Below are 23,364 nucleotides of genomic sequence, written 5' to 3' on the forward strand. Positions count from 1 at the left end.
TGTTGGTTGAGTAATGAATTCTGTCAATAGCTGCAAATGTTATCATTAAATCATTTAGGTTTTCTTAACTGGACAGCAATTCTCAAGTTGTTCTTTTATTGCAAATATTAATCATAATTCAGTGTAGTTGCAGTCTTCTCGCTTGAGTGAGAAGGTCATGAGTTCAGCTCAGAATTGAGCACAAAATCTCGGCATCCAAACTGTTGTAGTGCTGAGAGAATGCAATGTTTGTAGTATCATCTTTTAGATCAGATGTTGAAGTAGGCCAGGCTTTGATTTCAAGTGTCCTTCAAAGATATTCTGGTGTTTTGTTTTAAATGTAAGAACATAAGAAATAGTCCATAAAATCTTTCAACCCACACAAAAAAAGAAAAAGGGAAGTCCTGCCCAGTAATTAAATTGCTATTTTAAAAAAGAGTTTGTCTGCTTGTTACCGCATTGGCGTTTGTAGGATCTTGCTATGATCAAAATTGGTTGTGAATTTTCATCGCAGACACTACTGGGCACGATGGGATTTCCTAACTCAATAAAGTGCTATCCAGAAATGCAAGTTCTTTAAATTTTACTTATTACCAATTTGAAGATTCTTCCTATCTGAGTTGGTAAAAGTTCTGTGCTACTATGTCTAAACAGTTTAAGTAACATATCTATCCAAGGCTTAGTTATGCCCTGAGTATCTGAAAGGGTTTGTCCATTTCTGTTCTTGTTTTCAGAAAGTTGTTCTTTCAAAATGTTGGTGCAAACATGATTCAAACTCCTGTGCTGTATCATTTTGTGGTTTACTTTGAGCAAAAAGTATTATTAGTTGTTCGGTACAGAATTTGAAAATTCTAAAAAAAAAGGTTTTGTAAAAGCTTTCCATTTGTCAGAACAACTTACAAGAATTTGAAGCCAGTACCAACATTTATGCTGATAAGAATGCTGTTTGGCAAGTGGACTCCTGTAAAAGTGTTGCTATTATAAATGCATCAATGAATAACAGATAACTGCCAGGCTTTGTTTAAATTTTAAACCAGGCAGGTTGAGTCTAAAGGCATTTTGCAGTGTGGCACGCTTGTGTGCATTGGAAACAATATCAAGAGTCTCCTGATTTGGTGCCATATTCAAGCTGACCTTTCAAAAAGAGCAATCTGTATCATGGATCATTGGATCTTTGTGGGCAATGTTCTTCAAGGTCAGCAACAATGCAAGAATTTGTAATGAACTGCAAAATTTAAGCTACAATGCTTACTTGTATATCAAATTATAGAATTTTAAAGCTGTAATTAGAGTTAAATAACTTGTCTACTATAGACAGAAAACATGGGCTGCGACACCTGTTCAGCTTCATTGGTCAAGGTATTGCCCTTATAAGTCAGTCAACCAGTCTGATTTAAAACTTGCAACTGTCGATCATCATTCATGAGTGTATTCTCTATAGCATTGCCTTTACCAGTCAAAGTCCACTTGCCAATCAATTAGCATTCTCCTCTCATTGACTGGAAATGTTTTTTTCCCCTCAAATTGGTCATCCTTTGAATCGTCCTGATGATGAGTAACTGACACAAAGCTTTGACAACTTATCTTGCATCCTACAAAAAAACCTCTATCCAAACTTACATTCTAAGCACCTAGACTGATGTTGTCTCTAGTTCCCACATTTCCATAGATTGTTACATGAATCTGACACAGCAAATATATAAAATGTGGCAACGTTATTTCACTAGACCAATCATAAGCAATTTAAGAATCTTCTGGGTTTAGATAAGAGTAATCCTAGATAATACCAATAATGCAGGATATGCAGATAAGTCCAATAGCGTATATAATAATAAAGTAGTCCATGTACCCTAAGTATGATGTAAGCATATTCCAGTTTTTCAATTTTTAAAAATTTGCTTCGTATTTCACCTTGAATTTTAATCCCATTATTCTCTCCATCATTAATTTCACCCTTAAAATCTTCCTAAACATAAAATTTTGATCAGAGCTTTAAGCTGTCTGAAAATTCTTCAGTATGATTGGCAGCATATTCTGCTTGATGACATCACTGTTTGTCAGGAGATTCTCTTGATTTGGAGCCAGATTCAAACTGATCTTTGGTAAAAGGAAATCCATACCACAGGGATCATTGGATCTTTGTGAGCAGCTTTCTCCAAAGTCAGCAACAATGCCATAATTTGGTACTAACTGAATAATCTAAGCAATGATGTTTACTTGTTTATCTAATCATAGTATTTTTAAACTGCTATTAGAGTTGAATAACTTTGCTGCTAAGTGTTTTAATGATTTAGAGATGCCGGTATTGGACTGGGGTGTACAAAGTTTAAAAATCTCACAACACCAGGTTATAGTCCAACAGGTTTACTTGGAAGCACTAGTTTTCGGAGAGTTGCTCCTTCATCAGATGATTTTAGAGAATAAGATTGTAAGACGCAGAATTGCAATTTTATTCTCCACAATCACCTGATAAAGGAGCAGCGCTCCTAAAGCTAGTGCTTCCAAATAAACCTGTTGGACTATAACCTGGTGTCATGATGTTTAAGTGTTTTAATGTATGTATTTGCTATTGAAATAATATTGAAGAGACTCGTGAAGAAGTTGAGTTAATGCAGTTTTGAACAGTGTGGTCTTGCAAACAACCTTTTTTTTTAAACTACCATGATTTAAATTAAATATTACAGTACTAAGCTTATTTTAATATTGACTTTATGTTGGGAATTGATTTGTTGCGAAACATTGAATTGCGAAATATCTAAAGTTATACATTTATAGTTGGATTGCATTTAATGCTAGTTATAAGGTGGTATGTATTGACTAGGTTTTGCACCTTGAGTCATGCCCAAGGATGTTTAGATTCCCCTACAAGAAGTCTTGCATTTTGAGGTTTGAGTATCAACAGTGCGTGGAAACAGGTACTGTTTCTGTGTTGTCAATCCATATTTGAAACTCCATATTTGCTTAACATCATCTCATGTGGAAGAGGGTGGAGTGCTCAGTGAATAAAGGAAATGAATTATTTTTTAAGAAAAAGTCATTGAATGTAAAACTAGGCCTATGTTTTTCCTTGATGTGTAGAGTCATCTTAAATTATAACAATATTATGTGGATGTCCAAGCAGTTCTGAAGTAATTCTAAATTACAAATTTCAGTTTTTGAAAATTTCCTATCCATTTCTTCAAGGTTGTGGAATTTACTTGAGCTAGAATAATTGAATATTGCATCTTTAACCTTGTTTATACACAAGTTTATATAATTCTTCAACCCCTCGATCAACAGCTACCATTTTGCAAAGGGAGGTGACTTTAAGATCAAATGCAAAACAAAACCTTGCCTTCACTGGTGAATATTTGTTCAAGTTGAAACTTCAGGGAAAAAAGAAGTTGTTACACAGACTGTGAATCTGTTGAGGATTGTTATGATTTAAATTAACATTTTTCATTTAAGGTATCAACAGTGCGTGGAAACAGATACTGTTTCTGTGTTGTCAATCCATATTTTTCATTTAAGGTTTCTTTCTTTAGTTTTGTTTATGAGACAATACTGTTCAAAAACGTGTAAGCTTAACCTCTTGATATTTGAGTCACTTTAATAGTATTTCAATAGTGAATTCTTTTATTAAAATACTTAGTAATTTTCATAATGCAATTGTTTAAAACAGATATACTTAATGTCATTACTAGACTTTTTTAACCTATATTTTTAATGACATATAACATGTCTTCCTCACCTAAAAGCATTGCTTCCTCTTGAAGACATTATCTTCTGCTTAGATGAGGTGTGGTAATTATCTTCTAGTACCTTGCTACAGTAGCCATCAGCATTGATCTGGAATTTAACCTGAAATGTGTTCTTAATCTTTATGCTTTAATGTTGTATTTTGCTATCCCTTTGCCCACCAGGCCATTGGGGGGCTCCGTAATGGAAATCTAACTACATTGAAAATTTTCTGAATTGGTCGGTGCTATCCTCATTAAAACATGTTTTGACACTGACCTCCATTATACAGCCAATTTGAATTCTTTATGGTGCAGAGTTGTCTGTCAAGACAGCTTTCTTCCCTATGATTTGTGATGACATTGAAAATGGGTTCTATTAAGCCACTCAATTTCCATTCTGGTAGGTAATGCTGGTTAATGAATAAGAGCCATCCACTTGTTTCAATGTTTTACTTGATTCCTGTCCTTTTATCTTAGTATATCCCTTAATTACATTTGAACCTCTTCTCTTATTGAAACTGCTTATTAAGAAGAAGATGGATAATGAGAATAACTGCAATAATCATCTTGATGTCCATGGAAACATTGTTTTTCTTTAGAGTTGGACTCCAATGTTTGCATTTCCTTTTAAATGTGAACATAAGTCTGTCTGTCTGTCTTCATCAATCATGTTAATAAGGTTATATTCCTTTGCACAGTCTGTCAGTATTTGTAGCTATATACTGAAACTAACCTACATATTAAAGATTGGCTCTATTTTTGGAGTTCTACTGGTGATACTTGATTCTACTATCAATCATGGTTCATGATTGGTGAATACTAGTTCAGAAGCTCCATGCAGATAAGTTTAATGAATTCTGTTATTGTCTTGGAAATTCCCAAGGTCTTTGACTGAATCTTGCACTGATTTTCTGTTTTAATGTATGGTTTCTGACCAAAGCAATGTTCAAGCTGATTGATTTATCTCCAGTTATTTGTTTTAATTGAATTCATGGTGCATCCTCATGCTCTATTTTTGCATTTCCCCGGAGATCTATTCCTTCACAGCATTATAGTGCTTCGTTTGTAAACATAGCCTTGCTTATGTACTATCAAACGTAACTATTGGTGCTCAATTTGGACTGTATGCACTGTGCTTTCAATCTTCATTCCTAATAAAGTGCAGCAAATGAATATTTGTCTATATCATCCATACTGTTCAACAGAACAATGACTTTTGCCTCCAAACTTGCACAACTAACAGCTACTTTTTTCACAAGAGCCTTGCTGTTGTCACTTATGAACTCTTTGCCTTAGTATGCCCTGAAAACTTGCATGTCACCCCTGCATACATCTCTCTCAATTTTTGTCAATGAGTTTCATCATCATTCACTCTAAAATTGAAGTTAAAAATTGTTCTTGCTCAAGAGTAAAAAGGTCTTGTTTCTGAATTTTTCTGTCATTTCTTCTCAGCTGAGATTTTGTAATACAATACCTTCATTTAGCTCTATTGAGTTTGATTAATTGCTATATCTTAATCTAATTTTTCTTCTCAACCTCCATTCTGGAACTTGTAATTCCCTTAGCTTTCTACAACCTGCACTCTCTTTAGCCTTGCAATTTTAATTTTGCTGATTTCCCCATTTTCCCCCATTGTGTTCTGCAAGAGTCCTTTGTGCTTCAGTTTCCTTTCTGAATGGCTTTGTCTTTGATTTGGAATAACTTTGCACTCTTTCCCTGAAATTTTGAGTCCAGATATGAGGCAAGGGTCCCACGTTATTAATGTCCTGCATGAGGAGGGCTGCACTGGCTCCCCTTCTTTGTACATATGCTTCCTTGGTCACACCAAAGTTAAGGATGCCCTCTCTTATGGATGCTTTTCTCCCAGTCAAAAATACATTTTAGAAGGAAATAATAACCAGTTTTCTTGACTTAACACAAACTATATTTATTACTAAACGAATGAGTAGAAATAATACAACACATTTATACAGATTCATTGAGTATCTTTTTTTTAAACTACGGGCCAGTCTGAGTTTGTGAAAAGCAATTGTGGAAGAACATTGTTGGGTTGTTAGTGGGAGCAAAGGAGAAAGTGAGGACTGCAGATGCTGGAAATCAGTCGAAAAGTGTGGTGCTGGAAAAGCACAGCCAGTCAGGCAGCATCCATGGAGTAGGAGAGTCCATGTTTTGAGCATAATCTCTTCATCGGGGATGTGCACATCAGCACTATCCCGATGAAGAGCTTATGCTCAAAACATCAACTCTCCTACTCGGACCCTGCCTGACCCGCCATGCTTTTCCAGCACGACACTTTTTGACACTGGTAGCGTTGACGTTGGTAATTGATAGGCTTTGAAGTACTTAGTTTTGCGGATCAAATGAGATTCTTTTGTGCTGATTCCTTTTGATGGTGACTGGCTGGTAACGCTCAGTGAGGAAGCAACTTTTCCCTTTGTTTACCCATCTTGCAACAGTATTTAATGGCTGTTCTCAAAACTGACCTTCACACTCTGCTCATGAGGGGCATCAGATCAATACCCCTGCATATTCTTGAAAGGAGAAAATGTAAATGTACCTTGCCCAAAAAGCTGTCTATTTTTAAACATGTTGTCATGGACTATTTTGGAAAGTGAGTCAATACTCAAGCCTCACCAATACCGGGCTTGTCACAAGGTTTCAATATTTAATCAAATTATTCGATTTCCCAATAAGCTACTGGTTTATTAGAAAGAAATAAAGTCAATTCTAACCACAAGTAAAGAAAATTAATGATCGACATAGAACTCTGCTTGCTTAAACTCCATCTATTTCCTTAAACACAACACACATACGCAAACATATAGAAGACTAAAAATTAGTCTGGAAAGTACTGGGGAAATGGTCCAATAGCACCGGTCTACATCATCCAGGGATGCTTGTTCCAAGTTTTCCAAAATTCCAATCTTTATTTTCAGATTTTCGCAACTTTTTGCTCATGAAACAGAATGGCTGATACATTAATTGTTCAATTTTTCAGTTGGTTAGAGGCAACAATTTCCATCATTTTCTGTAAGAGATTAACTATCATTCATTTGTTTGTTTCACTGAGAGAGAAAGAGAGATGCTATATCTGGAGTCAATACTGCAACACACTGTGCGTGAACAAAAACTGTCCAGCTGCTCAGGAGCCAGAGTTTTCCCATTGATTCCTGGCATCTGCATTGAGTTCTGATTACATAAATCACTCCACAGTCTGTTTCTGGGTGAATTTTGTTCTGCGTATGCACGTTGTGCTGTACTATCTTGGATGTCTACCCTCACAGCTTAAAGAAAGCAACAGTGTAAACACCACTCAAACTGAGTTCCAGTTACTTGTTATAGCAGAAGCTCCTTCCACAATTAAAACAGTTCTTCAATTAAAGCAGTCCTCTTACCATTTTGGACATGATCCAAAATAAAGAAAACTTAAAAACATGCGTTCCAAATGTTCACAGTGTTGAGATCCTCAAGAAAATACAATTCAGTTTGTAATTCATTTTCAACTTTGAAAATTTCCTTAACATCTTTAAGTACAATTTTTATTCCCCACGGACAGCCACTGAATTCACATCAGTTATTTTAGCTATATCAGACCTTTTATTTTCTCTCTTGAAAATGAAGGAACTAAAGTTTGATATGTTGGTAGGTGAACTGAGGTTATGATCCATAGTCATGACTTGGGTAATCAGATTTGTTAAATCAGTAAGGATTACACAGCAACTTTGTTTTAACTCTCACCCTAATGAACTGATGCTCTCTCTAAACCAGCAAAAGTTATATACCTGAAATATTGGAAGTTTACTGTCTCAATCTCAGTGATGTCAGTTGAGGGTGTGAGTGAGAAGGCTGTGTGCCTCAAGTTTTTTTTAAGGTAAAATTACATTATTTGGTGATTTATTCTGTAAATAAAGTTTAACAGTGGTGTATGCCCCCTACTTTTCTATTACTATGTGCCTTTACATTATATGGACTTCTTGATCAACTGGAACACTCCTGGTCCCAGAAGTGCCGGTTAATTTTTAAAAAAGTTAGCCTTATAATCTCTATTGCACAGATTGAGCTGCACTTCGGTCACTAATTATTTGTAAGCAAATATTGTTCTGCTTTCAATAAATATTTAGTAATATTTTAGATTTTTGGGCAGTTGTCAAATTTAAGTTTAAAAATACAATATTTTCAATTAACAAGTTTCTGTAGTGATGGTGAGGAAGTAACTTCTATTTGTTTACATGTCATCACTTCATCATCGAAATGATACTAATTGAAAGTCTAATTGAACTTCTTTCAAACTTGCATTATCCACAAAATTCTTTGAATTTTTCATAGAAATTCCAAATCTAATTGCAAAATATTGAAAAATAAGCCGTGGAGTTCCATCCTATCTTGATAGTCACCATTGTAACTCTAACTGTCATAATTTGTCTGCTGTAATGAAATAGTCAGCAAATGAATTCTGTTCTTTTCCAGGATCGAAATAGATTATATGATACTTTAAACATGCATTCACTGGAGAGTTCACTAATTGACATCATGAGAGCGGAACAAGACCCATTAAAAGGTAAATGAAATGTTTCATAGCTTTACAATTGTCATTCAAATTAATACATTAGAGAAAATTTTCCTTTTATCCCCTCTGAGTTGGAAAGGGCTGGGTATCTGCCCATGCTGACATGGCTGAAGTTAAAACTTAATTTTTTTGACAGTTACATGAATCCCTTAATAGCTTTTAATGTGATTAACATTTGAATTGGCAGACTTCAATTTGTTTGAAAACTAAATTTGGTAGTCTGTGTGAATCATTTGGATCTTTAGACTAGCTGACTGGTGGATAGTTAGAAGTTAACTATAGTAAAAGATGATTATAGAAACAATAGTAAAAATGTGGGGTAAATTTTTACGTTGATGCCTAGACACGAGTTCTGTTGATCCATGTTGCATGTCAGCTGCTTGTTTACATCTGCTTAGTGCTATTGAACATACCATATTAAGGAACGCCTTCAGCAAATTAACAATCTTGCACCTATAAATGTTTGGTTTTGTCATCAGAATCAGGAAGACAGCTGTCATGGTCCAAGATATTTCTATATGGCAACCAGTTAGAATTGTGAATGTGATGTTGGAGGTTCGTATAGATATTTCTTTAATTACTGGCTGTATCACCTGGTGCTGAAATTACCTTGTGAATTGCAAAAGCTCTAACTGTTGTGTCCAAGCTGAGTAAGGAAGTATGGAATAACAGCAATCTGACTGAGAACATTAAACTGCAAGTCCATGACTGCAGTGGGCCACTGTAGAATAATTGTAAAAACGTAGAAGCACAGTCACAGATGACTGCTGTGGTTACCAGATCATAGGCAAGGTTAATGAGACCCATGTGAAGTAACCAAAGCCAAATCTGCAAGCAGAACATTGGAGGCTTCTTGTTGATTCGCTAATGGGAGTCCTTAATTAACTGCATACTCTGGTTTAAAATCGTCATGCTTCCAAATGACTTGTAAAAGGTATAGCCTTGCTTATCCTTGTCTGAACCAAACCGTCTTTTTTTTTAGAAAACAAACTTGTATATTGCAATTTTTTCCTGGTTTGGATAATAAAATTCCTCAATATCTCACTCAAGAAAAACGTGGCCGTTAGCTTCATTATTGAATAAACTGTTTTACTTGAAATGTGAAAGCTGTATGCTTAAAATAATTTGACAGACCAAGACAGTTCTAAAAAACCCTCATGTGGTTCTTACATTGGTTCTTGACAGTCACCTGTTTAATGCATTAATTCATGAGAGTATAATTTAGGAATGACTATTACACTTTTTGTGAAGATAAAAGCATGTTCCATGTTAGATGCAATAGATTCGGTTGAAATGTTGCAACTGAAAAGTGTCAGACATAAGCTGCTGTGGAGTGGCAGCAGCAGAATTCTATTCAACCAGAATCTGTAACCTCATGGACTAGTAAATCTCGCTTTGCTAAAGGCATCATACCAGGCTGATAACTTCGGTTCTTAGATTAGATTAGATTAGATTAGATTAAACACTACGGGCAATTTAGCATGGCCAATTCACCTAACCTGCGCATTTTTGGATTGTGGGAGGAAACCGGAGCACCCGGAGGAAACCCACGCAGACATGGGGAGAATGTGCAAACTCCACACAGAGAGTCGTCTGAGGCGGGAATTGAACCCGGGTCGCTGGCGCTGTGAAGCAGCAGTGCTAACCACTGTGCTACCGAGCCGCCCATTCTGTGTGGTATGCAGAAGAATATGCCAGAAACAGCACCATGCATAGTCAAACGGTTTGAAACTACAACAGACAACTACATATATGTCAAACAGTGACAGAAATATGTGGTCAACAAGCCAAATGAACTACAGCCAGTGAATCCGATCAAGGCTCTGTTACTAATGGATCTAGTCACATAAAATTGAGCAATTGAATAATAAAGTGGTGAAGCATATCATTGACAGTATATCATTGAAGTTATAGTCAGTCCTGTTCACTGGCGTTCTATATGATTCCTAGAAAAAAAAATAGGAGCATACCTGGGCATTGGAATCTTTCAGAACTTCATAGTTCAGTAGGATCATGGCTGATCTTTGTACTCAGAATTCCACACTACCTTCTACTCCTGACACCTTTGATTCTCTTGCTGAATAATATTCTATCCACTTCTGTTTTAAAAGCATTCACTTCTGAGGCAGAATTCTAAAATCTTCCTATCATCTTGAAGGGAATCTCTCCTTGTCTCTGTAAAAAGTCAACCCTAATTTTAAAACTGTACCCTCTAGCTCTAGATTGATCCAGAAGGGCAAACTATCTTCCGCATCCACCTTGTCAAGTCCATCCAGAATGTTTATATTTAAATCAACTTACCCCTCGCTCTTCTAAACTCCAGTGGAAACAAGTCCAGCCTATTCAACCTAACTGTAGGCAACCCAATTATTCAAGTTTTCAATGTCAGAAGTCGTTTTGCTTTCAACATGCCTAAATCCTTCCTTCAATAAGAAGACCAAAAATGTGTACACAATTTTGAGATGTGGTCTCTCAATGTCCTGTACAACTGAAACATAATATTCTTAATTTTGATGAATTACTCCCTTAATAAAGGATAACATTCCTTTAGCCATCTTGACTACATGATGTTCCCGCGTGCACCATCGAGAAAAATAAATGGCTTAAATGCTACAAAGAGCACCTGTACTAGGAGTATTGTTAGAAGGTGGAATTATTATTGAATGTGTTGACAGAAGACCAGAAGTGAAGGTGCATGCCTATGAACAGCTGATTATCTAAGAGAGGCCAAACTTAATACCCTGAAATTGCAAAGAGATGGACTGTTGGAACATTTCCGGTAAATCTGAGAGATGCTGTAGTCTGCATGAAATCTGGGCAAATGGTTAAGCTGTGATTGTGGACAACATCATAACTAGTAATTACTAAATTGAAGGCCATCATGGAGGGATGCACCACACCACAGAAAATCTTTTAATGTGGATGAGACAGGCCATGTTTAAAGGGTAATGTGTACTAGGATGTTTCTTTTAAAGAAAACTGCACCAGAAATAGAGTCAGAAAACAATTGACTTTGTTATTAGATCATAATGCAGAGGGTGAGTTCAGGATGCCAGTGAGTGTGCTTTCCACATGGATTTTCAGTAGCTTTTTGTCAAGCTATTGAGGAATATTGTGCTGGAAAAATTATCGTTCCAAACGCTTTGTTACTTTTAGGTAATGTCCTAGGACATCCTTTGAGTGTGGCGGCCCTCTATTTGAAGTCTATGTCTAACATGTCTATTTAGAAATAGTGCATCCTTTCCCAGTGGGATGTTGTGTTGATTGTGTTTGTGTCGTGTGCATTGTTTTATTTATTTTTGGCTTAAATGGGAAATATACATTATTTTGATTTAGTATTGCATCTGCTGATATTACATTATTTTAAATGAGAAAGCTTGCTTCAGTTTCAGTAATGATTTAAACCTTGGTATTCCTGTACTCCTACAGGCCTAGGTGAGTACAACTCCAGCAAAACTTGAAGCAAATTGCCATATAGGACAAAGCCTGATGGCACCCCATCTGTAATATAAGGCATTCACTCCATCCACCAGAATAATCACAGCATTGTGTACCATTTACAAGATATACTGTGAAATTTGCCAACAGGTAATACCTTCCAAACCCACAACTCTATTATTTAGAACAAAGACATGGGGTTAGAGCATGGGACCGTCGCCAACTGAGAGTTCCTCTCTAAGCCATTGCAACACCTAGGCCCTGTAAAATGAGATTAATTTGCTTTCCTTAATTCACCTGCCCTCTTCATTTGTCACAAGGTTACTTTAGAAGGGATCCCTCTCTTATGTATGCTTTTTTCCAGACCAAGAGGAGCCAATTTAGCTAGGTTTTTGAGTTGACAGAAATGATTTTAATAGTTAAATTATTATGCTACAGATATGCACACAGATTATAAGTAAGAAGTAACTCAAAAAAAGAGTTATGAATCAGCATTGCTTGGTGGTTTGTGATGAGCAGATAGTCTAACAGTCAATTTCAGGGTTCTAGACTTTGCATGTAGCTGAAATCTTTCTTGGCCTGCTTCATTTTGATGGTTAGCTAGGAGCACACAGGGAGGAAGTACTTGTCTTCCTGCTAGCTGGCTTCTTGGTCTCAGCGAGCAAGTCTTTTTTTATTTAAACCTGCAACAAAGGGTAACTAGTTGTTTGTTCTTCTCTTGTGAACTTTATAGTGCCCTAGTGCTTAAACCCTGGTGAGTACACACACATCTCCATTCATAGTGCACCTTCTCCCAAAACTACACTCACAGAGCATAGTTGCAATTGACTTAACCTTTTTTTATTTCTACTTGGAGGGGCAAAACTCAAACATACATAGAAGGGGTGAGTTTTTGCTGAGGAGGGAGTGAGTTAATCTGACCCCATTTTCCTCCCTGTTGCCTGCCTTTTTTTTTTCTGAAGTTTCCCTGATATTCCTTGACTGATGTAATTTTCCATGGATCCTATACAGTACTTTGCCAATTCACAGCACTCTCACTACTATCCTTACATACAGATGAGGAAGGGACACCATTTCGACTGGGACAACACATCCATCCTTAGACAAGCCAAACAGAGACATGCACGTGAATTCCTAGAAGCATGGTATTCCAACTGGAACTCTATCAACAAGCACAATGACTGAGCTCCCATTTATCACCCCCTGAGAAAAAGTACAGGAAATGAAGTCACCACAGGAAATGGCATCACCAACCCCAGGAAACCTAAACTCACAAATAGAAAACGGGCCATGCCACCAGTGTTTCATCTGGAGGTTCACTGATGGTACTTAGTATGGTGATGAAATGTCTGAAAACGAACTTTGTAGCACAGCAAACAAACCTACATCCAGAACCTCAACCTGAGTTAAAATCTTCTCAAAACTCGCTATTGATTACATCTCATAAACACGTGAATTAAGATCAGTGAGCTAAGTCCTTCAGATTGAAGGAGAAAGAGGAAAGTTTGATGGAATTAATTGAGTTTGTATAAAAGGTTATCAGAATATAAATTCTTGAGCACAAGTATAATATGAAGTAGCATCTTTTTACTTTTATAAAGGACTGAATATTGGAAAGAATATGAATAAATGCAGGGAAAGAGATTGAAGTAGTCTTGAAACGCAAATGCAGCCATAATGGATCAAGTGACCTAATGTTCTATAAACGTATATGCAATTAGTAGGCTTATTATCTAAGTTGGCTTACTCATGTCGCTCTAAAGAATCATTTAACTCTAATTCATATCTGGCATATGAAATTTGGCCTCGACTGATGGGCTTGGAAAATAAGGCTTCCATCCATAGAAACAAAATGGGAGCACTGTACCCTGTTCCAACTTGATTCCCATAATCTTTGATCCATTTAACCCCTCCTTGAAAACACTTGATGTTTTATTTTCAACCACGGGTTCCCCAGGTTCACCACTTTGTGGGTGAAGAAATTTTTCCTCGTCTCAGTGGTCTACCCTGTTTCCTTTAAATGTTGACCTCTGGTCTAGACTTTCTGGTTATTGGGAATGTCTTTTCTGCATTTACCCTGTCTAGTCCAATTAGAATTTTATCGGCTCTCAGAAATTGACTTCCATTCTTCTACACTCTAGGGAGGTCACATATAGACAAGGTAAGATTTCCTCCCCGAAAGGAAATGAGTGAATTGGATGCATTTATACATTAATCAGCCACTAATGCACTTGTTTTCTAATGAGAGAGCAACCCCATGGTCTAATAAGATTGTGCCAACTTTTTGTTTTATAGTCCCAACTCATGTAGTCTCTTTTCATGCATTAGTCCTACCATCCTAGGAATCTGAATCCAAATCAAGAATAAACTCTTTGACTATGTACATAAAATGAAACTGTATCTCCATATGAGTCAGCACATTTTTTAAGAAAGGCAGAAAACATTTGGGGCTCAGTATAGCGAGGTGGAATAATAACTTCAGAGCAGACAATACTTTAGTGTTATAGAAGAAATAGGCCACTCTACTATTGAAACTTAATTTTCCTTTATATGAATAGGTTGTTGATTTGAGAAGTGTATCATGCCAGCATGCTTTGTTGAATTAACCTGAATTTCTTTGAAGCAACCAATGAATGTTGTGTTCAGAGCTTTCCTTTAACAAGTTGAATCAGTGAGTTTTTTTCATACTTGAAGTGGTCTAACTATTATTTCAAGCATCTAACTTTGGAAAATAATTTTGATTTTTTTTTTCCTGTACCGTCATCTGAAATCAAATTTATTAAACTTGCTAGTTTAAGATTGAGTAAAATTAGTGGTTTTGTTTTGTTCCTCTTTCTGTTTAAGAACATTTTAGTATGTCATATGAACTATTTCTGAATATTCATTTGAAGCATGTTGTTGCTTCATGTGAAATTGAGGTGGAAGACATGGACAGAGGCCAGAGGAGAGAACTATTCCTTAACCATTTTGTGCTCCGAATAAGTTTGTGAAAGCATGGACTATCTATTAATTTCTCCACTCTTCTTTTTTGTTTTTCAAAAATGCTGGTTTCATCACTGTGATTCCATAGACGACAATTGCGTTTTGCTGTACTTCACCTAAGTGATATGGTGGAATTAAGAGCCAGTAGGCTTTTGGGGGTTGTATTCTATTAACATTATTGTAGCCAGGCATGTGGTTTTTCTAACAGGAGTGATCAGATAAATCGGTGCAATAACTGATATCTTTTTCTCCTGTATGGTCCATTCATACTGCTTTGTTTTTTACCCTATTTGTTAGTTTAAGTTGGGGACCATCTGTACAGAAATCCCTGAAGTGGTGATACATTCTTGTTTGTATAAGGTTTGTTTCATCCAGCTGATTTTTGGGAGGTATTGTAAGAATATTGATCTGCATTCAATGTGTGGGGCATTGTTTCCTAATAGAAGAGGAGCAGTACGAGCGATTCCTGTCTGTGTTTATGAAGTGTATAGAGCCTATGCAATCAACTAAGTGAATACTGGACTGAACCAAAACTTGGGGCAGTGTACTCCTAGATGAAAATCCAAAGTTTGTTAGGATGTTTAGGATTTTTTTTTATTTTGAAAAAAAAAGCCGAAAATCAACTTGTTTGTTGAGAAACGAAATAACAAAATTCCACTGTTTAAAACAATTCTTGCTGTACATAAATTTGACAGAGCAAACATTACATGCAGTCTTCAGTAATCTTCTATATGTTACAACTGTCTTCTCAAAGAAGAGTTCCACAGTGCATTCTTCACCAAGATAAAAGGTATCCATCTGCAAAACTTCCTCAATGCTGCCTTTACTGCCCGTTGGACTTGATCAACTTCTAAGGTTTATAGTTTTCAAATAGATTCAGTTTCTTGCTGGTGGTTTGGTTTCCAATCTTGATTTAAACCATTGTTTCTTAGTGACTGATCAAATCAACTTGACTTTCCTTTCCAGCCAGAGTCTCAAAATACAAGCTTTGATCGTGGATTCTATTTGCAGGGCAACAGGCATTGGATTCAAGATGGGTGTTGCTTTTTCATTGTAATCTGTTCTGTTTGGAAATCGTTGTTAATGAAGCACCCAAGAGTTAGTGGCAAGTAGATTTGTGGTGAATAATGATGGTCCCTGGGCTTTCAATCCCTTGGGTTTTTTAAATGTGTCATTAAGATTCTGGTTACAAGTAGCCAGATATAGTTAACTGGACCAATCTCTCACTGTGGCTATAAGAGCAAGTCAGAGGGAAGGCAGCAATTGGCAGGTGACTTGCGTCCTGAACATCCAGAGATCTGGCATTAGTTACATGGGACAAGTCAAGAGTGTGGTGGAGATTGTCCACTTGTTTTGCTCGAGTGCAACTTCAACATGTAAAAACTTGACACTGTCCAAGACACAGCAGCCCTGATTTGCATTGTATCTGCCACTGCCACTTTATTGTGTCAATTGCTGACTTGCAAAGACTACATTTTGTGCTTTAGAGGAGATACACAGTGGAAACTTGTTGAGACTTCTGAACAGTACCTTCTAAATCCATGACCCTTATTAGCTAGAAGGACAAGGATCACCCAGTAGGGGCACAAAACAATGCCTTCAACAAATTACTCCACTCGCTCGCCCCCCCACCAAAACTTGATGCCAAAGTCTGACACTGTATTGACTTGAAATATACACGAGTTAAAATCCTGCAACTCACTACCAACAAGCTATATGGTTTTTCTTTGAGAAACACAATAGATCCTTTTTTTGCAGGGAGTAACTTGCAGGCCAACTTTTGTGCTACTACTGTGAGAACGTTTAGATTGATATGCAGTTGCACAGTAATAAATTGTTAGCTAAAAGCACTGTAAGAGTATCTTTCCTGCACCAAATGTAACAGTTTAAAGAGGTTTGCCATAATTATTTAGGCTGTTGCCAGCAACATCCAGATCCTGTGAATGGAAAAAAGCTATTCATATCTGCGATCTCTTACCTGAAGGAACTCCACAATTGTTCTGCATTGTGTTCATGGCTGAATATAAAAGTAAACTAAATATTTATAGGAATACCTTTTGCAAAAGACTGATCAGGTATAAGAAATTTTAAGTCAAATCCAATGCAGCGTTAAATCCTACTGCAAATATATATCAATTCAGCAAACGTTTTATTAACCTGAACCGATGGAACCAGGAGTGCGCCAGTTGATTTAAATTCCGGATAATCAAGAGGTACGCATAACTGCAGTAAATCCTTGCCAAGTGAAGTTTTGAGACATCAACATTCCTCAAAAAAAATCTATGGAGAAGCATGAATGCACTCCTGAAACCAGTGTAAAAGCACACATTAAGTAATAGAAACATAACGCAGGCGTATACATGTCACCATTGTGTTTTGTTTACAGTGGCAGCAAGTAAAGGGGGTGGAGGGAAATGTTAGCTCACCTTCAATGAATGATCATCTGGAACTGCTTCAGTTTCCAAATTAAAACGAACAAGCAGCTGTATAGCACCTAATCGAACATCGAGTTCAGAAACTCTTTCTGTTCTCACCACTGATGGGAGTGTGGTGATGGTCATCCTCAAAAAGTGAGTAGGTCAATACAATTCTATGGAGCATTCTATAAAAGCTGATCATCAACAAGAATGGTTGTGCTACCATATAAAGAGTTTGCAACACATTTGCAAAGGATAGTCATGTGGTTGCACTTTGTGCAGTGCTATTCTGAAGAGTCAGGCCCCATTTGTAGTCAAGAGGAAGTTCTCTCTGGCTTCCAAGAGTGCATAAACTTGTAAAAGATGGTCGTGGTTTATCATTAAAATGAAGCAAGATTCCAAGTAAGAAAATAAATACTCTGGCATGTTAGATAAGGGTATTTGAGATATATAACTTTTGCCAGTTTATCAAGAGTGCCAGTTGATAAGGTGCCAGTTAAAACAAAGTTTGCTGTATTTCATGTTGGTGCTGTTGTGGTAATGTCACCGGGCAAGCAATGCAGAACGTCAAGTTAACTATCTAGATTCGTGAAGTGGAGGTGCTGGTGTTGTATTGAGGCGGACAAATTCAGAAGTCACGCAACATCATGTTATAGGCCAGCAGGTTTATTTGAAATCAGAAGCTTCCAGATTGCTGCCCCCAGGTGAAGTCACTTCACTTGGTGAAGGAGCACTGTTCTAAGAGCTTGTGATTTTAGATAAACTTGTTGGACTAGAATGTGGTGGTATGTGACTTTTGACGATATTCATGAATGCAAATCTCACTGTGACAGATAGTGAAATTAAATATTAAATCAAATAATCTAGTCTAAAGGTGGCTGTGTAACCTCTGTCAGTTGTCATAAATGCCCATAGGCTGTCACTAATGTCCTTGGAAGGAAATATGTCTTCCTTACCTAACTGACGAACAAGTACTCCAAGCATTTAAGTGATATTTAAATGCATTCTTTGCAATTAAGGATGAACAGTGTATGCTGCCTCAGCCAGCGACATCAGCATCCTATGAATGAATTTTTTTCAAAGAAGCCATAAAGTATGAATGGCTATATAGTATGCCTCTTTATTATGGACTTGATTTGAGCCTGCCTTAAGGTAAAACTGAGTTTTCTGAATTTCAGATTTTAATAAATGGTAAATAACTTGAAAGTAATTCTATACTTGTGCTGTCGATCTCCATCTTGTATTCCAACCATTTGGGAACAAAAGATCCTAAATGTTGATGTTGAAATTTCATTGTGAGGTTTTCTGCTGGAAAGCGTGAACCTAAAATGGGCTTCTCAGTTCATACCTCATATGACTTTCTTTAATTTCATGTAGGTCGTCTAAACTACGCACATCCAGGATCAGAGAGTCCTCTTTCTATTAATGGTAAGTATTTATTGCAACTTTACAGTGCCAGTTTTTAAAGCTGAAATTGGTTCACTAAATGGAAGCATTAAAGTTCCAGTCAGCAGCATGTTGCGATGATACAACAATAAAAATTGAGTCTTTTCCAAACAGTGAATATCTTGGTTTAGTAAGTTTCATTCTGAAGATGACTAAAAGTATAGCCCTTCATTTTCTGTTTAAGATCTGTGCCATTTAAACCTAATTTGCTACTGACTACAAACTTGCAGCACCAAAGGTGAAAGCTACAGAATAACGGTGAAAGGTACCTCAAACACTGATTTCTTAAACTTTTATGTAATGACAAATTTCAGAACTTCACTGAGTATATACGTTGTTCAACAGGAATAAGCTGTGTGAGAGGGAGATTCATGTCATGATTAAATAGTCACACTCACTCAGACTCTACTATGGGAATTCTATTTCTCATCTTGGAATTGCATCATGGATGAAGTAACTTCTGTCTTATATGATTCTATTGTGCCTGATCTGTTGTTTGAAGTTGTTTAATTTGTTCATCTCCCTACCTTTCAGCTATTTCCTCTTTAAGTATGCATCCAAGACTTGTATGAAAGTTGTTTAATCTATTTTCACATGCATTCTGGATCATAACAATATTGCCCTTCAAACAGAAATACATTTATCTTAATTATTCTATAAACTCTTCACTATTTTGAACAGTTGTATCAAATTTCTCCTCTCTTCTAAGAAGTATAGATCTATCTCTAATGTGCCCAAGTAACTAGTTCTTAACTTGCATCCAATAAAAAAGATGAATAAAACCATGAAATGCATGATGAAAAAGATCAGTTTGATGGGTAAGAGTATACATCAACTTAAATTCTTATAAATTTATAAACATACACACTGGAACCTTGGAATCTTTTAAATTTCCTCCAGTAGGACTGCCAAAGTATTTCTAAAATTCAGAATGACCCATTCGTAGTTAGTAAGATTTAGAATTGACAAACCTTCCTGAAAACCAGTTATTTTTTGAGAGTTTGTTGTAACCTTTGTCACAAATGTATTTTTGAAGGTTGGAAGGAGGATAATATTGCCACCAAGATTACCCTGTGCAGCAACCTAGAAGGTATCTTGCAGGTCTTATTCTGTGATGAGTATCAGCTAGACAAAGATCACAGGACCTTGTACTGATAAAAAGCTCACCAGTAATATTTTAAAGGGAAAACGTTAGCTGGGATTGGGTGTATGGGTAGTGTGTATAAAAGAAAAGCTCTAGAACTTTTATTTTGATTATACTTGGCACCTTAGTACCTTATTAGAATGTTTTTTGGACAAGTTGATACCTGAAAAAATTGGTCTTGAAATGATGTTCAGGCATGTGTTGCATGAAATTATATTGACAAATAGGGGTGGGGAGGGAAATATATCTCTGGTGATGGGGCCTCTGCCTTATCTGCTCCCAGAAGGAGCAATTTCACTGCAGAACATCCCAGATGACCCCCTACTTCAAGGACTGCAATTTCCCCTCCCACAAGGTCAACAAAGCCCTCCAGTGCATCTCCTCCACTTCTCACACCTCCGCCCTTGAACCCCACCCCACCCCTCCAGCTGCAAGAAGGATAGAACACCCCCTCTCTCCCGTTCCTCATCTTCCACCCAACCAATGTCTGGGTACAGCGCATCATCCATGTCCGCCACCGACAGTCAGGCTCCATCACCAGAGATATATTTCCATCCACACCCCATCAGCATTCTGCCAAGACCATTCCCTCCCCCCTCCACCAACCCATCCACCACTTCCGGTACCTTCCCTTGCTACCGCAAGAGGTGTAAAACCTGCGTCCAGACCTCCCCCCTCACTTCCATCCAAAACACCAAAGGATCCTTCCGCATCCAGCAGAGATTTTCTTGCACATCCAAACACCTCATCTGATGTGTCCATTGCTCTTGATGTGGTCTCCTCTATACTGGGCAGACAGAACACCAACTCGTCAAATGTTTCAGGGAACATCTCTAGGACATGCACCAAACAACCCCACTGCTCTGTGGCCGACCACTTCAACTCCCCTTCCCACTGTGCCAAGGACTTGCAAGTCCTGGGCTGCCTCCATCGCCAAATCTTAGCCACCCGATGCCTGGAGTAAGAATGCCTCTTCCGACATGGGCCCGCCAACCACATGGCATCAAAATCGATTTTGCCAGTTTCGTCATCTCTCCTCACCCTACCTCATTTCAGATCCGACCTTCCAACTCGGCACAGCTGTCTTGAACTGTCCTACCTGTCCATTTTCCTTCCCACCTATCCATTCCACCCTCTGCTCCAACCTATCATCATCACCCCCCCATCTGCGTCTATCTATGGCCTTCCAAGCTCCCTTCCTCCCAGCACCCTCCCCGATTTATCTCAGCCCCTCCCATCCCCAACATTCCTGACGAAGGGCTTATGCCGGAAACTTCGACTCTCCTATTTCTTAGATGCTGTCTGACCTGCTGTGCTTTTCCAGTGCCACACCTTTTGACTCTGATCTCCAGCATCTGCAGTCCTTACTTTCTCCCAAAATAGGCAGTGATGTTACTTAATGTAAGTAAGCATGAGGTAGTGTATTATTGAAATAAATGAGAAGTATATGCTCTGAAAAGATTGTAAAAGCTTTCCTGGTAGCTGCATGCTTATAGATAAGGTCTTTAAAAAATGACATTTTGGGTTTTGTAAATTGGAATATAGAGGCAAGTAAAATAGTGATGCACAAGGGAATAGTTATACTGAATTTAGATTGTGCAGTTGTAACTTAACCCACTACATAAATACTATGGTGAACATTGGAAAAATGCTGTTATTTAGCCTGTTTAACTGCTTCCATTATTCCCCATGATAGTGGTTGATCTGTCCTCCACCAGCCCCACCCCATTCTTTTGCAGGATGTGGGTGTTGCTGGCAAGTTCAGCATCATTGCCCATTTCCAACTGCTTGTGAAAATATGGTGGTGTGAGCCACTGCCTTGAACTACTGTCAAAGAACTGTGCACCCTAGTGTTAGGAAAGGAGTTCCAGGATTTACCAATGATAGTGAAGGAATAGCAGTATAGTTCCAAGTCATAATTGTGTGCAGTTTGGAAGGGAATGCGCAGATGGCATGTTCAATGCTGTTACAACCCTTGTTCTCCCAGATGGTAGAGGTCATAGCTTTAGCAGGTTCTGTTGCAGGAGCCTTGTTGGGTTGCTTCTGTGCATCTTGTGGATGGTACACATTCTACCAGTGCACAGTGGCAGTGGAGATTTAATGTTGAAGCAGATAGATGGGGTGTCATTCAAGTGGGCTGTTTGCACTTGGATGGTATTGAACAACTTTTTTGTTGGAGCTGCACCTGCCAGGCAAGTGGAGAGTATTACAACGCACTTAGGATTTGTGATTCAAATAATGTGGACAAGCTTTGGTGAACCAGGGATGATTTACTAATACAGAATTTCAAGGTTGACTCGTTATATTGCTAGTCAGTCATAACCTCCTGGGCCGTTAGTGGGATTTTGCAATGAATTTAAGGAGAGTATAGGTTGAATCCTGTTGTCTTGCTTTGAGAGAACCATTGCTGAGCACCTGTGTCACATGAATATGACTTGCCACTTGTGTGTGTATGGATGTTTATCTAAGTTGTGCTGCATAAGGAAAAGGACTGTTCATTTCTGATCTTATGGAGAAAACACAATTGAAGCACTGATGATGTTTGGGCCCAGAATGCTTCCTGCCTGTGCCCTGTGTCCTTTCATACCATTTGGTTAATAAAAACATCATCAATTAGCAATTAACCCAGCATTAATTGCCATTGTGAGAACAGTGTCAAACTTCCATGACACTTTAACGTTTTCTTATGTAATACTTATTTGAAAAACCATGTGGGCACAATGGGCCAAATGGTCTTTTTCTCCATTGTATGACTTCTGTGATTATCTATTCTTCCTTGTATTCAGGCCAGTCATTCATCATTGTACAATTGTATTTTACCCTTAAACTTGATATATTCCTCAACTACTATAGTTAACCACAATGGGTCCTCTCTTTTTTATATAGTAGAAATATACTTCTAAGTATTCTGCATTATTCCCTTAATCTGCCTTGGATCTCTGATCTATCACATAACTCTAAACGTGTGTTCATTTCAGCTCACTCAGTTTTCGTGTCCATATAGTTGCCCTTACTTAGGTTTGAAGTGCTTGTATTAGACTCGACCTTCTACCTTTCAAACTGATGTAACATTAAATAAATGGTTGCTATTTGATTTCAGAAGTTGCTGTTCTAAGAAACATATTCAAAAGTGAGCTCCTCATCAAAGCTGCTACTTACAGTCTGATTTTTCCAGATTATGTATAAATTAAAGTCATCCCTCATTGCTGTCCCTCTTTTTTTTGTATTGGGCTTGTAGACCACATGCTAGTGACTACTTTATTCACCCATCTTTTATCACCTTTGCCTAAACTAATTTCTACACCCTGATCTCCTGCACTAATGTCACTTCCAGCTATTGCAAAAATGCCATCTTTCAAATATTATTCTAGTTAATCTATGCTGCACTCTCAAAGTGAATATATCCTTCCTAAAGTGATTCCCATAATTGCTAATGCCAGATCTGGTCTAATCCGCCTCATCTGGTTATGTCTTGCTGCAATTGTATAGGTAAAAACAATGACTGCAGATGCTGGAAACCAGATTCTGGATTAGTGGTGCTGGAAGAGCACAGCAGTTCAGGCAGCATCAGAGGACAGGCAAAATCGACGTTTCGGGCAAAAGCCCTTCATCAGGAATAAAGGCAGAGAGCCTGAAGCGTGGAGAGATAAGCTAGAGGAGGGTGGGGGTGGG

The 23,364-nt window shown here is 37.7% G+C and overlaps 1 protein-coding gene across 6 annotated transcripts in view; it reads left to right on the forward strand.

The window, feature by feature from the left end:
* The window catches only part of cpeb4b (cytoplasmic polyadenylation element binding protein 4b), a 71,151-nt gene that overhangs the window by 5,539 nt on the left and 42,248 nt on the right, over window positions 1–23,364 (forward strand). For all 6 annotated transcript variants that reach the window (XM_043703854.1, XM_043703856.1, XM_043703855.1 and 3 more), the window contains exons 2-3: window positions 8,166–8,256; window positions 18,480–18,530. In XM_043703854.1, the coding sequence (XP_043559789.1) occupies window positions 8,166–8,256; window positions 18,480–18,530 (142 nt within the window). The remainder of the gene's footprint in view (window positions 1–8,165; window positions 8,257–18,479; window positions 18,531–23,364) is intronic.

Source organism: Chiloscyllium plagiosum, chromosome 14 (assembly GCF_004010195.1).
Source record: "Chiloscyllium plagiosum isolate BGI_BamShark_2017 chromosome 14, ASM401019v2, whole genome shotgun sequence".
Classification (NCBI taxonomy): domain Eukaryota; kingdom Metazoa; phylum Chordata; class Chondrichthyes; order Orectolobiformes; family Hemiscylliidae; genus Chiloscyllium; species Chiloscyllium plagiosum.